Source organism: Oncorhynchus nerka, linkage group LG27 (genome assembly GCF_034236695.1).
Source record: "Oncorhynchus nerka isolate Pitt River linkage group LG27, Oner_Uvic_2.0, whole genome shotgun sequence".
Taxonomy (NCBI): domain Eukaryota; kingdom Metazoa; phylum Chordata; class Actinopteri; order Salmoniformes; family Salmonidae; genus Oncorhynchus; species Oncorhynchus nerka.
Window position 1 is genome coordinate 99,396,153 of NC_088422.1, and position 14,345 is coordinate 99,410,497.

The following is a 14,345-nucleotide window of genomic DNA, read 5'->3' on the forward strand; positions in this document are numbered from 1 at the left end:
TTTACATGGTCAGTACACGTTCACAATAAGAACCAGAGAGAGGAGAAAAGGCAGACTGTTAAACAACTACTCCAGTGGGCTAAATATACTGAATGGCTTTTACATGGTCAGGTTGTATTCTGATTGTAAAAAAGGAAGGGTTTGTTGTCTGTTTTTTGTAGTCCAGAAAAAAATATGTTGTTTCAACCAGAAAATAATGTCTTTATGAAATCCCATGCCAACATTTGCCCAGCTGGGTAGAGGATGCATAATGGGTGTCTACTGAAGACAGGATCTGCCAAAAACAGGATTAGCCTAGTGGTTAGAACGTTGGACTAGTACCCGGAAGGTTGCAAGTTCAAATCCCCGAGCTGACAAGGTACAAATCTGTCGTTCTGCCCCTGAACAAGGCAGTTAACCCACTGTTCCCAGGCCGTCATTGAAAATAAGAATTTGTTCTTAACTGACTTTCCTAGTTAAATAAAGGAAAAATAAAATATATATGTAACAACAGTGATATTAGTGAGAACAAGTAACTGCCAAAATAAAGGAGAACAGCAACATAAAGTGTTTTAATAGGGTGTTGAGCCAGAACAGCTTCAATGGCATAGATTCTACAGGTGACTGGAGGGATGTGACACCATTCTACTGGAGGGATGTGACATCATTCTACTGGAGGGATGTGACACAATTCTACTGGAGGGATGTGACATCATTCTATTGGAGGGATGTGACACCATTCTACTGGAGGGATGTGACATTCTACTGGAGGGATGTGACACCATTCTATTGGAGGGATGTGACATCATTCTATTGGAGGGATGTGACATCATTCTATTGGAGGGATGTGACATCATTCTATTGGAGGGATGTGACATCATTCTACTGGAGGGATGTGACATCATTCTACTGGAGGGATGTGACATCATTCTTCCACCAGAAATTCCATATTGGTGTTTTGTTGGTGGTGGTTGGAAAACACTGTCTCAGGACCCACTCCAGATCTCCCACACAGTGCATTCCCGAGTGGTGCAGCGGTCTAAGGCACTGCAGTGCTTAGGGGCGTCACTACAGATCCAGGTTCGATCCGGGGCTGTATCACAACCAGCCGAGATCGGGAGTCCCAAAGGGTGGAGCACAATTGACCCAGTGTATTCCGGGTTAGGGGAGGGTTTTGCCTGGGTAGGCAGTCATTGTAAATAAGAATTTGTTCTTAACTGACTTGCCTACTTAAATAAATAAAAATAAGTATTCAGATCCCTTGACTTTTCCCACATTTTGTTACGTTACAGCCTTATTCTAAAATTGATTAAATAAATAAAAATCCTCAATCTACACACAACACCCTAGAATGAAAAAGCAAAAACAGGTTTTTAGAAATATTGTCAAATTTATAAAAAATAAAAAAACAGAAATAGCAGAACAGAAAGTGTTCAGACCCTTTGCTACCAGACTCCAAATTGAGCTCCACCTGTGGTCAATTCAATTGATTGGACATGATTTGGAAAGGCACACACCTGTCTATATAAGGTCCCACAGTTGACAGTGCATGTCAGAGCAAAAACCAAGCCATTGAGGTTGAAGGAATTGTCCATAGAGCGCCGAGACAGGATTGTGTCGAAGCACAGAACTGGGGAAGGGTACCAAAAAAAGGCTGTAACGTAACAAAAGGTGTAAAAAGTCAATGGGTCTGAATACTATCCGAATGCACTGTAAGTGTTCAATTGGGTTGAGATCTTGTGACTGAGATGGCCAGGGCATATTGTTTACATCGTTTTCATGCTTATCAAAGCATTCAGTGACCACTCGTGCCCTGGGGATGGGGGCATCGTCATCCTATGGGGGCATAGCCACCATGGTAGCCAAAATAATGGTCTGCCCAGCATTTTTATACATGACCCTAAGCATGATGGGATGTTAATTGCTTAACTAACTCAGGAACCACACCTGTGTGGAAGCACGTGCTTTCAATATACTTGATATCCCTCATCAAGTGTTTCCATTATTTTGGCAGTTACCTGTACTTGTTTGTTGATAGGTTCAAAAGTACTGATGGTAGCACCCTGGATACACTACTACAAGTACCTTAGTCCTGATAGGTTCAAAAGTACTGATGGTAGCACCCTGGATACACTACTACAAGTACCTTAGTCCTGATAGGTTCAAAAGTACTGATGGTAGCACCCTGGATACACTACTACAAGTACCTTAGTCCTGATAGGTTCAAAAGTACTGATGGTAGCACCCTGGATACACTACTACAAGTACCTTAGTCCTGATAGGTTCAAAAGTACTGATGGTAGCACCCTGGATACACTACTACAAGTACCTTAGTCCTGATAGGTTCAAAAGTACTGATGGTAGCACCCTGGATACACTACTACAAGTACCTTAGTCCTGATAGGTTCAAAAGTACTGATGGTAGCACCCTGGATACACTACTACAAGTACCTTAGTCCTGATAGGTTCAAAAGTACTGATGGTAGCACCCTGGATACACTACTACAAGTACCTTAGTCCTGATAGGTTCAAAAGTACTGATGGTAGCACCCTGGATACACTACTTCAAGTACCTTAGTCCTGATAGGTTCAAAAGTACCGATGGTAGCACCCTGGATACACTACTTCAAGTACCTTAGTCCTGATAGGTTCAAAAGTACTGATGGTAGCACCCTGGATACACTACTACAAGTACCTTAGTCCTGATAGGTTCAAAAGTACTGATGGTAGCACTCTGGATACACTACTTCAAGTACCTTAGTCCTGATAGGTTCAAAAGTACTGATGGTAGCACCCTGGATACACTACTTCAAGTACCTTAGTCCTGATAGGTTCAAAAGTACTGATGGTAGCACCCTGGATACACTACTACAAGTACCTTAGTCCTGATAGGTTCAAAAGTACTGATGGTAGCACCCTGGATACACTACTTCAAGTACCTTAGTCCTGATAGGTTCAAAAGTACTGATGGTAGCACCCTGGATACACTACTACAAGTACCTTAGTCCTGATAGGTTCAAAAGTACTGATGGTAGCACCCTGGATACACTACTTCAAGTACCTTAGTCCTGATAGGTTCAAAAGTACTGATGGTAGCACCCTGGATACGCTACTTCAAGTACCTTAGTCCTGATAGGTTCAAAAGTACCGATGGTAGCACCCTGGATACACTACTACAAGTACCTTAGTCCTGATAGGTTCAAAAGTACTGATGGTAGCACCCTGGATACACTACTACAAGTACCTTAGTCCTGATAGGTTCAAAAGTACTGATGGTAGCACCCTGGATACACTACTTCAAGTACCTTAGTCCTGATAGGTTCAAAAGTACTGATGGTAGCACCCTGGATACACTACTACAAGTACCTTAGTCCTGATAGGTTCAAAAGTACTGATGGTAGCACCCTGGATACACTACTTCAAGTACCTTAGTCCTGATAGGTTCAAAAGTACTGATGGTAGCACCCTGGATACGCTACTTCAAGTACCTTAGTCCTGATAGGTTCAAAAGTACCGATGGTAGCACTCTGGATACACTACTTCAAGTACCTTAGTCCTGATAGGTTCAAAAGTACTGATGGTAGCACTCTGGATACACTACTTCAAGGAAGCAGCTACTCTTCCCGGGGTTTATTATGGATCCCCATTAGCTGTTGCCAAGGAAGCAGCTACTCTTCCTGGGGTTTATTATGGATCCCCATTAGCTGTTGCCAAGGAAGCAGCTACTCTTCCTGGGGTTTATTATGGATCCCCATTAGCTGTTGCCAAGGAAGCAGCTACTCTTCCTGGGGTTTATTATGGATCCTCATTAGTTCCTGTCAAGGCAGCAGATACTCTTCCTGGGGTTTATTATGGATCCCCATTAGCTGTTGCCAAGGAAGCAGCTACTCTTCCTGGGGTTTATTATGGATCCCCATTATTTGTTGCCAAGGAAGCAGCTACTCTTCCTGGGGTTTATTATGGATCCCCATTAGCTGCTACCAAGGCAGCAGCTACTCTTCCTGGGGTTTATTATGGATCCCCATTAGCTGTTGCCAAGGAAGCAGCTACTCTTCCCTGGGTTTATTATGGATCCCCATTAGCTGTTGCCAAGGAAGCAGCTACTCTTCCCTGGGTTTATTATGGATCCCCATTAGCTGTTGCCAAGGAAGCAGCTACTCTTCCCGGGGTTTATTATGGATCCCCATTAGCTGTTGCCAAGGAAGCAGCTACTCTTCCCGGGGTTTATTATGGATCCCCATTATTTGTTGCCAAGGAAGCAGCTACTCTTCCTGGGGTTTATTATGGATCCCCATTAGCTGTTGCCAAGGAAGCAGCTACTCTTCCTGGGGTTTATTATGGATCCCCATTATTTGTTGCCAAGGAAGCAGCTACTCTTCCTGGGGTTTATTATGGATCCCCATTAGCTGTTGCCAAGGAAGCAGCTACTCTTCCCTGGGTTTATTATGGATCCCCATTATCTGTTGCCAAGGAAGCAGCTACTCTTCCCGGGGTTTATTATGGATCCCCATTAGCTGTTGCCAAGGAAGCAGCTACTCTTCCTGGGGTTTATTATGGATCCCCATTATCTGTTGCCAAGGAAGCAGCTACTCTTCCCGGGGTTTATTATGGATCCCCATTAGCTGTTGCCAAGGAAGCAGCTACTCTTCCTGGGGTCCAAACACATTAAAGCACTTACATCACACATAAAACTAAAGATAAAACAGTACATCATATAACATTATAACGTCACTACATATCTACAATCCATAATGTATAACACCACCATACAACAATATTACAACGTATGTGTTGATAGGTTCTGATTTCTAAACTTGAAATTATTCATGTCACTGAGGGAGAGATGGGAATGTAGAACGTTTACATTAAGTCAGGATATGTTATTGTTAGTCATCAGGGATCCTATGGGAGGAGGAAGAGACACAGTCCGGTACAAGTCAACATGGCAGCCGTGAGTTGGGGAGGAGTGAGGAATTTGGGCGGAGGTCTTGGTTAGATGAAGTGAGGAAGAACATACACTACCGGTCAAATGTTTTAGAACTCTTACTTATTCAAGTTATTTAAATATTATATATATATATTTTTTTACTATTTTCTACATTGTAGAATAATAGTGAAGACATCAAAACTATGAAAAAACACATATGGAATCATGTAGTAACCAAAAAAGTGTTAAACAAATCTAAATATATTTGAGATTCTTCAAAGTTTCCCTTTCCCTTGATGTCAGCTTTGCACACTCTTAGCATTCTCTCAACCGGCTTCACTTGGAATGCTTTTCCCACAGAGTTGGAAAAAAGTTCCCACATATGCTGAGCACTCGTTGGCTCCTTTCCTTCACTCTGTGGTCCGACTCATCCCAAACCATCTCAATTTGGTTGAGGTCGGGGGATTGTGGAGGCCAGGTCATCTGATGTAGCACTCCATCACTCTCCTTTCCGGTAAAATAGCCCTTACACAGCCTGGAGGTGTGTTGGTTCATTGTCCTGTTGAAAAACAAATGATTGTCCCACTAAGCCCCAACCAGATGGGATGTCGTACCGCTGCAGAATGCTGTGGTAGACATGCTGGTTAAGTGTGCCTTGAATTGTAACTAAATCATAGACAGTATAACCAGCAAAGCACGCCCACACCATCACACCTCCTCCTCCATGCTTCACGGTGGGAAATATCATCTGTTCATCCACACCGCGTCTCAGCGGTTAGAACCAAAAATCTCCAGTTTGGACTCCAGTCCAAAGGACAGATTTCCACCGGTCTAATGTCCACTGCTCGTGTTTCTTGGCCCATGCAGGTCACTTCTTCTTATTGGTGTCCTTTAGTAGTGGTTTCTTTGCAGCAATTCGACCTTGAAGGCCTGATTCACACGGTCTCCTCTGAACAGTTGATGTTGAGTTGTGTCTGTTACTTGAACTATGTGAAGCATTTATTTAGGCTGCTATTTCTGAGGCTGGTAACTCTAATGAATTTATCCTCTGCAGCAGAGGTAACTCTGGATATTCCTTTCCTGTGGCGGTCCTCATGAGAGCCAGTTTCATCATAGCGCTTGATGGTTTTTGCGACTGCACTTGAAGAAACTTGAAAGAGTCTTAAAGTAATGATGGACTGTCGTTTCTCTTTGCTTATTTGAGCTGTTGTTGCCATAATATGAACTTGGTATTTTACTAAATAGGGCTATCTTCTGTATACCACCCCTACCTTGTCACAACACAACTGATTGGTTCAAACTCATTAAGAACTTAATGAAATCCCACAAATTAAGTTTTAAGAAGGCACACCTGTTAATTGAAATGCATTCCAGGTGACTACCTCATGAAGCTGGTTGAGAGAATGCCAAGAGTGTGCAAAGCTGTCATCAAGGCAAAGGGTGGCTATTTGAAGAATCTCAAATATAAAATATAATTTGATTTGTTTAACACTTTTTTTGGTTACTACATGATTCCATATGTGTTATTTCATAGTTTTGATGTCTTCACTATTCTACAATGTAGAAAATAGCAAATGTAAAGAAAACCCCTTGAATTAGTAGGTGTTTCTATTCTTGGGTAGGGGAATGACTTTAGCTTCCCTCCAGCCCTGAGGGCACACACTTTCTAGTAGGCTTACATTGAAGATATGGCAAATAGGAGTGTTAATATCGTCCTCTGTTGTCCAGTTGACACCCTATTGCAATTTGGGACGCAACCTGTAAAAATGACGAGCATATAAATCATATTCAACCATTTCTCTGCTGAAAAGACAACCCAGATGCTTTACAGAATGACTTAAGACAACCCAGATGCTTTACAGAATGACTTAAGACAACCCAGATGCTTTACAGAATGACTTAAGACAACCCAGATGCTTTACAGAATGACTTAAGACAACCCAGATGCTTTACAGAATGACTTAAGACACCCAGATGCTTTACAGAATGACTTAAGACAACCCAGATGCTTTACAGAATGACTTAAGACAACCCAGATGCTTTACAGAATGACTTAAGACACCCAGATGCTTTACAGAATGACTTAAGACAACCCAGATGCTTTACAGAATGACTTAAGACAACCCAGATGCTTTACAGAATGACTTAAGACAACCCAGATGCTTTACAGAATGACTTAAGACAACCCAGATGCTTTACAGAATGACTTAAGACAACCCAGATGCTTTACAGAATGACTTAAGACAACCCAGATGCTTTACAGAATGACTTAAGACCACCCAGATGCTTTACAGAATGACTTAAGACAACCCAGATGCTTTACAGAATGACTTAAGACAACCCAGATGCTTTACAGAATGACCTAAGACACCCAGATGTTTTACAGAATGACTTAAGACAACCCAGATGCTTTACAGAATGACTTAAGACAACCCAGATGCTTTACAGAATGACTTAAGACAACCCAGATGCTTTACAGAATGACTTAAGACAACCCAGATGCTTTACAGAATGACTTAAGACAACCCAGATGCTTTACAGAATGACATAAGACACCCAGGACTAGCAGGGGTGAATCTCTAGGTCCCAAATGGCACCCAATTCCATTTATAGTGCACTACTTTAGACCAGGGCCTTATAGAGGGTAGGGAGTAAGGAGCCATCCGGGTATCCATCAGCCTAGATGTGAAGGGCTGTCAAATGCCCCAATTGACCCAAGACTTTAATTTAGTGCCACGCTTCCACACTCATCAGCACCTGATTGCAGGAGTGTTGTGTTGTAGTGTGTGTTGTAGTGTGTGTGTTGTAGTGTGTGTTGTAGTAGTGTGTGTTGTAGTGTGTGTTGTAGTGTGTGTTGTAGTAGTGTGTGTTGTAGTGTGTGTTGTAGAGTGTGTGTTGTAGAGTGTGTTGTAGTGTGTGTTGTAGTGTGTGTGTTGTAGTGTGTGTTGTAGTAGTGTGTGCTGTAGTGTGTGTTGTAGTGTGTGTTGTAGAGTGTGTTGTAGAGTGTGTTGTAGTGTGTGTTGTAGTGTGTGTGTTGTAGAGTGTGTTGTAGTGTGTGTGTTGTAGTGTGTGTGTTGTAGAGTGTGTTGTAGAGTGTGTTGTAGTGTGTGTGTTGTAGTGTGTGTGTTGTAGAGTGTGTGTTGTAGAGTGTGTTGTAGTGTGTGTGTTGTAGTGTGTGTGTTGTAGAGTGTGTTGTAGAGTGTGTTGTAGTGTGTGTGTTGTAGAGTGTGTTGTAGTGTGTGTCTGTCTGTCTGTCTGTGTTAGCTGGTTGTCGAGGGCCATTGACAAACAAACGCTATCATTTAGCATAACGTAACATGTAGGCTACAAACGAAGCTTTGACAACTGAAGAAGGGTATGCTGTGTGGTCACCAGTGTCCTGTGTGGTCATCAGTGTCCTGTGTGTTTAGCAGTGTTCTGTGTGGTCATCAGTGTCCTGTGTGGTCATCAGTGTCCTGTGTGTTTAGCAGTGTTCTGTGTGGTCATCAGTGTCCTGTGTGTTTAGCAGTGTCCTGTGTGGTTAGCAGTGTCCTGTGTGGTCATCAGTGTCCTGTGTGTTTAGCAGTGTCCTGTGTGGTCATCAGTGTCCTGTGTGTTCATCAGTGCCCTGTGTGGTCATCAGTGTCCTGTGTGGTCATCAGTGTCCTGTGTGGTCATCAGTGTCCTGTGTGTTCATCAGTGTCCTGTGTGGTCATCAGTGTCCTGTGTGTTCATCAGTGTCCTGTGTGTTCATCAGTGCCCTGTGTGGTCATCAGTGTCCTGTGTGGTCATCAGTGTCCTGTGTGTTCATCAGTGCCCTGTGTGGTCATCAGTGTCCTGTGTGGTCATCAGTGTCCTGTGTGTTCATCAGTGCCCTGTGTGGTCATCAGTGTCCTGTGTGGTCACCAGTGTCCTGTGTGGTCATCAGTGTCCTGTGTGTTTAGCAGTGTTCTGTGTGGTCATCAGTGTCCTGTGTGGTCATCAGTGTCCTGTGTGTTTAGCAGTGTCCTGTGTGGTCATCAGTGTCCTGTGTGTTTAGCAGTGTCCTGTGTGGTTAGCAGTATCCTGTGTGGTCATCAGTGTCCTGTGTGTTTAGCAGTGTCCTGTGTGTTTATCAGTGTCCTGTGTGGTCATCAGTGTCCTGTGTGTTCATCAGTGCCCTGTGTGGTCATCAGTGTCCTGTGTGGTCATCAGTGTCCTGTGTGGTCATCAGTGTCCTGTGTGTTCATCAGTGTCCTGTGTGGTCATCAGTGTCCTGTGTGGTCATCAGTGTCCTGTGTGTTCATCAGTGCCCTGTGTGGTCATCAGTGTCCTGTGTGGTCATCAGTGTCCTGTGTGTTCATCAGTGCACTGTGTGGTCATCAGTGTCCTGTGTGGTCATCAGTGTCCTGTGTGTTCATCAGTGCCCTGTGTGGTCATCAGTGTCCTGTGTGGTCACCAGTGTCCTGTGTGGTCATCAGTGTCCTGTGTGTTTAGCAGTGTTCTGTGTGGTCATCAGTGTCCTGTGTGGTCATCAGTGTCCTGTGTGTTTAGCAGTGTCCTGTGTGGTCATCAGTGTCCTGTGTGTTTAGCAGTGTCCTGTGTGGTTAGCAGTGTCCTGTGTGGTCATCAGTGTCCTGTGTGGTTAGCAGTGTCCTGTGTGGTCATCAGTGTCCTGTGTGTTTATCAGTGTCCTGTGTGGTCATCAGTGTCCTGTGTGTTCATCAGTGCCCTGTGTGGTCATCAGTGTCCTGTGTGTTCATCAGTGCCCTGTGTGGTCATCAGTGTCCTGTGTGTTTAGCAGTGTCCTGTGTGGTCATCAGTGTCCTGTGTGGTCATCAGTGTCCTGTGTGGTCATCAGTGTCCTGTGTGTTCATCAGTGTCCTGTGTGGTCATCAGTGTCCTGTGTGTTCATCAGTGTCCTGTGTGTTTAGCAGTGTCCTGTGTGTTTAGCAGTGGAGGCTGCTGGGGGGAGGACGGCGCGAATGGAACGGCTCCTAACCAGGCTGGATCGTGTTGTCGTGTTGTTGTATGTTTTAATGATGTCATGTTGTTGTGTTGTTGTGTTGTTGTATGTTTTAATGATGTCATGTATTGTTGTATGTTTTAATGATGTCATGTATTGACTGTTGTATGTTTTAATGATGTCATGTATTGACTGTTGTATGTTTTAATGATGTCATGTATTGACTGTTGTATGTTTTAATGATGTCATGTATTGACTGTTGTATGTTTTAATGATGTCATGTATTGTTGTATGTTTTAATGATGTCATGTATTGTTGTATGTTTTAATGATGTCATGTTGTTGTGTTGTTGTGTTGTTGTATGTTTTAATGATGTCATGTATTGACTGTATGTTTTAATGATGTCATGTATTGTTGTATGTTTTAATGATGTCATGTATTGTTGTATGTTTTAATGATGTCATGTATTGTTGTATGTTTTAATGATGTCATGTATTGACTGTTGTTGTCTTCTTGGCCTGGTCTTCCTTGGAAAAAAGGAGACTCTGGTTCTCAATGTGCTTTTCCTGGTTAAATAAAGCAAAAATATATATTTTTTAAATGTTTTTTAATTGAATGTATTTGATACCATTCAACTGACTCCACTCCAGCCGTTACCACGAGCCCGTCCTCCCCAATTAAGGAGCCACCAACCTCCTGTGGCGTTGAAGTGGGTAGGGTGCTATTTGTTTCTACTGGTTTGGACAATAATTCCCTGCTACAGCTTTGTCTGCCAAAGAGAATATACAATGAAACACAGAGAATTGATATTCAGATGACTGTGACTAGAGATACACGGTGACTGGCACCAGGTGTGTGATTTAGCTGAATAATACACTCCTCCAGTGTGACAATGACAAACTGATGGCTGACATTACTTTACATCTCATCAGCATTACATCACCCCCCCCCCCCATCCCGTCCTGTCCTCCCTCTGACCCATGCTCCCCTACGCTGGGCTCTGACACCTGGGATCCTTTCGGGATTCAGTGCCAATCATCAAAGGCTGCCGAGTCTGGCTGCCACACACACACACACACACACACTCACACTCACACACACACACACACACACACACACACACACACACACACACACACACACACACACACACACACTATGACCTGTCGAAAGGGCTGGATGGATAAACACAGGCTCTGATGACAGTCCAGTGAATCAACCATTCCATGTCTCTCATGGACTGGACCAGAGAGGGTCTGGGTCCTGGGTGGTATTGTCTCTCATGGACTGGACCAGAGAGGGTCTGGGTCCTGGGTGGTATTGTCTCTCATGGACTGGACCAGAGAGGGTCTGGGTCCTGGGTGGTATTGTCTCTCATGGACTGGACCAGAGAGGGTCTGGGTCCTGGGTGGTATTGTCTCTCATGGACTGGACCAGAGAGGATCTGGGTCCTGGGTGGTATTGTCTCTCATGGACTGGACCAGAGAGGGTCTGGTTCCTGGGTGGTATTGTCTCTCATGGACTGGACCAGAGAGGGTCTGGGTCCTGGGTGGTATTGTCTCTCATGGACTGGACCAGAGAGGGTCTGGGTCCTGGGTGGTATTGTCTCTCATGGACTGGACCAGAGAGGGTCTGGGTCCTGGGTGGTATTGTCTCTCATGGACTGGACCAGAGAGGGTCTGGGTCCTGGGTGGTATTGTCTCTCATGGACTGGACCAGAGAGGGTCTGGGTCCTGGGTGGTATTGTCTCTCATGGACTGGACCAGAGAGGGTCTGGGTCCTGGGTGGTATTGTCTCTCATGGACTGGACCAGAGAGGGTCTGGGTCCTGGGTGGTATTGTCTCTCATGGACTGGACCAGAGAGGGTCTGGGTCCTGGGTGGTATTGTCTCTCATGGACTGGACCAGAGAGGGTCTGGGTCCTGGGTGGTATTGTCTCTCATGGACTGGACCAGAGAGGGTCTGGGTCCTGGGTGGTATTGTCTCTCATGGACTGGACCAGAGAGGGTCTGGGTCCTGGGTGGTATTGTCTCTCATGGACTGGACCAGAGAGGGTCTGGGTCCTGGGTGGTATTGTCTCTCATGGACTGGACCAGAGAGGGTATTATATTACAATGGGCTTTTCTAGTATTTATATTTCCTGATAATTGTTTTTTGGTAATTTTATTTGTTTCTTTGTCTGTCTGTCTGCCAACCACTCTGTCTGCCTACCTACCTACCTACCTACCTACCTGCCTGCCTGCCTGCCTGCCTGCCTGCCTGTCTGTCTGTCTGTCTGTCTGTCTGTCTGTCTGTCTGTCTGTCTGCCTACCTACCTGTCTGTCTTTTTGCTTCACCAAAACTGCCTAACAAAGTCCCAACAACACTACCAACCTTCTTGGGTTCCTTCTCCTTCTCCTCCTCTGGCATGATGATCTTGACGATGCTTTTGTGTTTGTTGATCTGCGTCTTGACGAAGTGTTCGATCTGCACGTTGAACTTCATGAAGCAGACGTAGGCCACGTAACCCGACACCAGCATTACGCTCTCCCACCACATGATGGTGTTGTCCAAGAAGAACACGATCAGCATGATCAGATCTATGATGGAGGAGGAGGAGGAGGAGGAGGAAGTGGAGGAGGAGCAGGGAGAGGAGGAGGAGGGAGAGGAGGAAGGAGGAGGAGGGGGAGGAGGAAGGAGGAGGAGGGGGGGGTAAAGAAGGAGGTAGAGGAGGAAGGAGGAGGACGGGGAGGGAGAGGTGGTGGAGGGGCAGGAAGAGGAGGAGGGCAAGAAATGTGAGAACATGATAGTGGTGTCCAGGATGAACACGATCAGCATGATCAGGTCTAGGAGAGAGGAGAGGATGAGTCCAAATGGCACCCTATTCCCTATATAGTGGTACTACTATAGACCAGAGCCCTATTCCCTATATAGTGGTACTACTATAGACCAGAGCCCTATTCCCTATATAGTGGTACTACTATAGACCAGAGCCCTATTCCCTATATAGTGGTACTACTATAGACCAGAGCCCTATTCCCTATATAGTGGTACTACTATAGACCAGAGTCCTATTCCCTATATAGTGGTACTACTATAGACCAGAGCCCTATTCCCTATATAGTGTACTACTATAGACCAGAGCCCTATTCCCTATATAGTGGTACTACTATAGACCAGAGCCCTATTCCCTATATAGTGGTACTACTATAGACCAGAGCCCTATTCCCTATATAGTGGTACTACTATAGACCAGAGCCCTATTCCCTATATAGTGGTACTACTATAGACCAGAGCCCTATTCCCTATATAGTGGTACTACTATAGACCAGAGCCCTATTCCTATATAGTGGTACTACTATAGACCAGAGCCCTATTCCTATATAGTGGTACTACTATAGACCAGAGCCCTATTCCCTATATAGTGGTACTACTATAGACCAGAACCCTACTCCCTATATAGTGGTACTACTATAGACCAGAGCCCTATTCCCTATATAGTGGTACTACTATAGACCAGAGCCCTATTCCCTATATAGTGGTACTACTATAGACCAGAACCCTACTCCCTATATAGTGGTACTACTATAGACCAGAGCCCTATTCCCTATATAGTACACTACTTTAGACCAGAGCCCTATTCCCTATATAATGTAGTACTATAGTCCAGAGCCCTATTCCCTATATAGTGGTACTACTATAGACCAGAGCCCTATTCCCTATATAGTGGTACTACTATAGACCAGAGCCCTATATAGTGGTACTACTATAGACCAGAGCCCTATTCCCTATATAGTGGTACTACTATAGACCAGAGCCCTATTCCCTATATAGTGCACTACTACAGACCAGAGCCCTATTCCCTATATAGTGCACTACTATAGACCAGAGCCCTATTCCCTATATAGTGCACTACTATAGACCAGAGCCCTATTCCCTATATAGTGCACTACTATAGACCAGAGCCCTATTCCCTATATAGTGCACTACTATAGACCAGAGCCCTATTCCCTATATAGTGCACTACTATAGACCAGAGCCCTATTCCCTATATAGTGCACTACTATAGACCAGAGCCCTATTCCCTATATAGTGGTACTACTATAGACCAGAGCCCTATTCCCTATATAGTGCACTACTATAGACCAGAGCCCTATTCCCTATATAGTGCACTACTATAGACCAGAGCCCTATTCCCTATATAGTGCACTACTATAGACCAGAGCCCTATTCCCTATATAGTGCACTACTATAGACCAGAGCCCTATTCCCTATATAGTGCACTACTATAGACCAGAGCCCTATTCCCTATATAGTGCACTACTTTTGGCCAGAGCGCAAAAAGGCTCTGCTGCTGTCACAATAGGAGAACCCTTTTTAGTTCCATGCAGAACCCTCTGTGGAAAGGGGTTCCACGTGGAACCCACAAGTTTTCTCCTATGGGGACAGCCGCAGAACCCTGTTTGGTTCTAGATAGCACCTTTTTCTCTGAGTGTATGTAACTATATAGTTCACTATAAGGGGAAAACTATAGGAT

At 44.5% G+C, this 14,345-nt stretch overlaps 1 protein-coding gene across 2 annotated transcripts in view; it reads right to left on the reverse strand.

The window, feature by feature from the left end:
- LOC115118100 (sodium/potassium/calcium exchanger 1-like) overlaps positions 1-14,345 on the reverse strand; it is a 66,026-nt gene that overhangs the window by 49,589 nt on the left and 2,092 nt on the right. For both annotated transcript variants that reach the window (XM_065012420.1, XM_065012419.1), the window contains exon 3: positions 12,203-12,408. In XM_065012420.1, the coding sequence (XP_064868492.1) occupies positions 12,203-12,408 (206 nt within the window). The remainder of the gene's footprint in view (positions 1-12,202; positions 12,409-14,345) is intronic.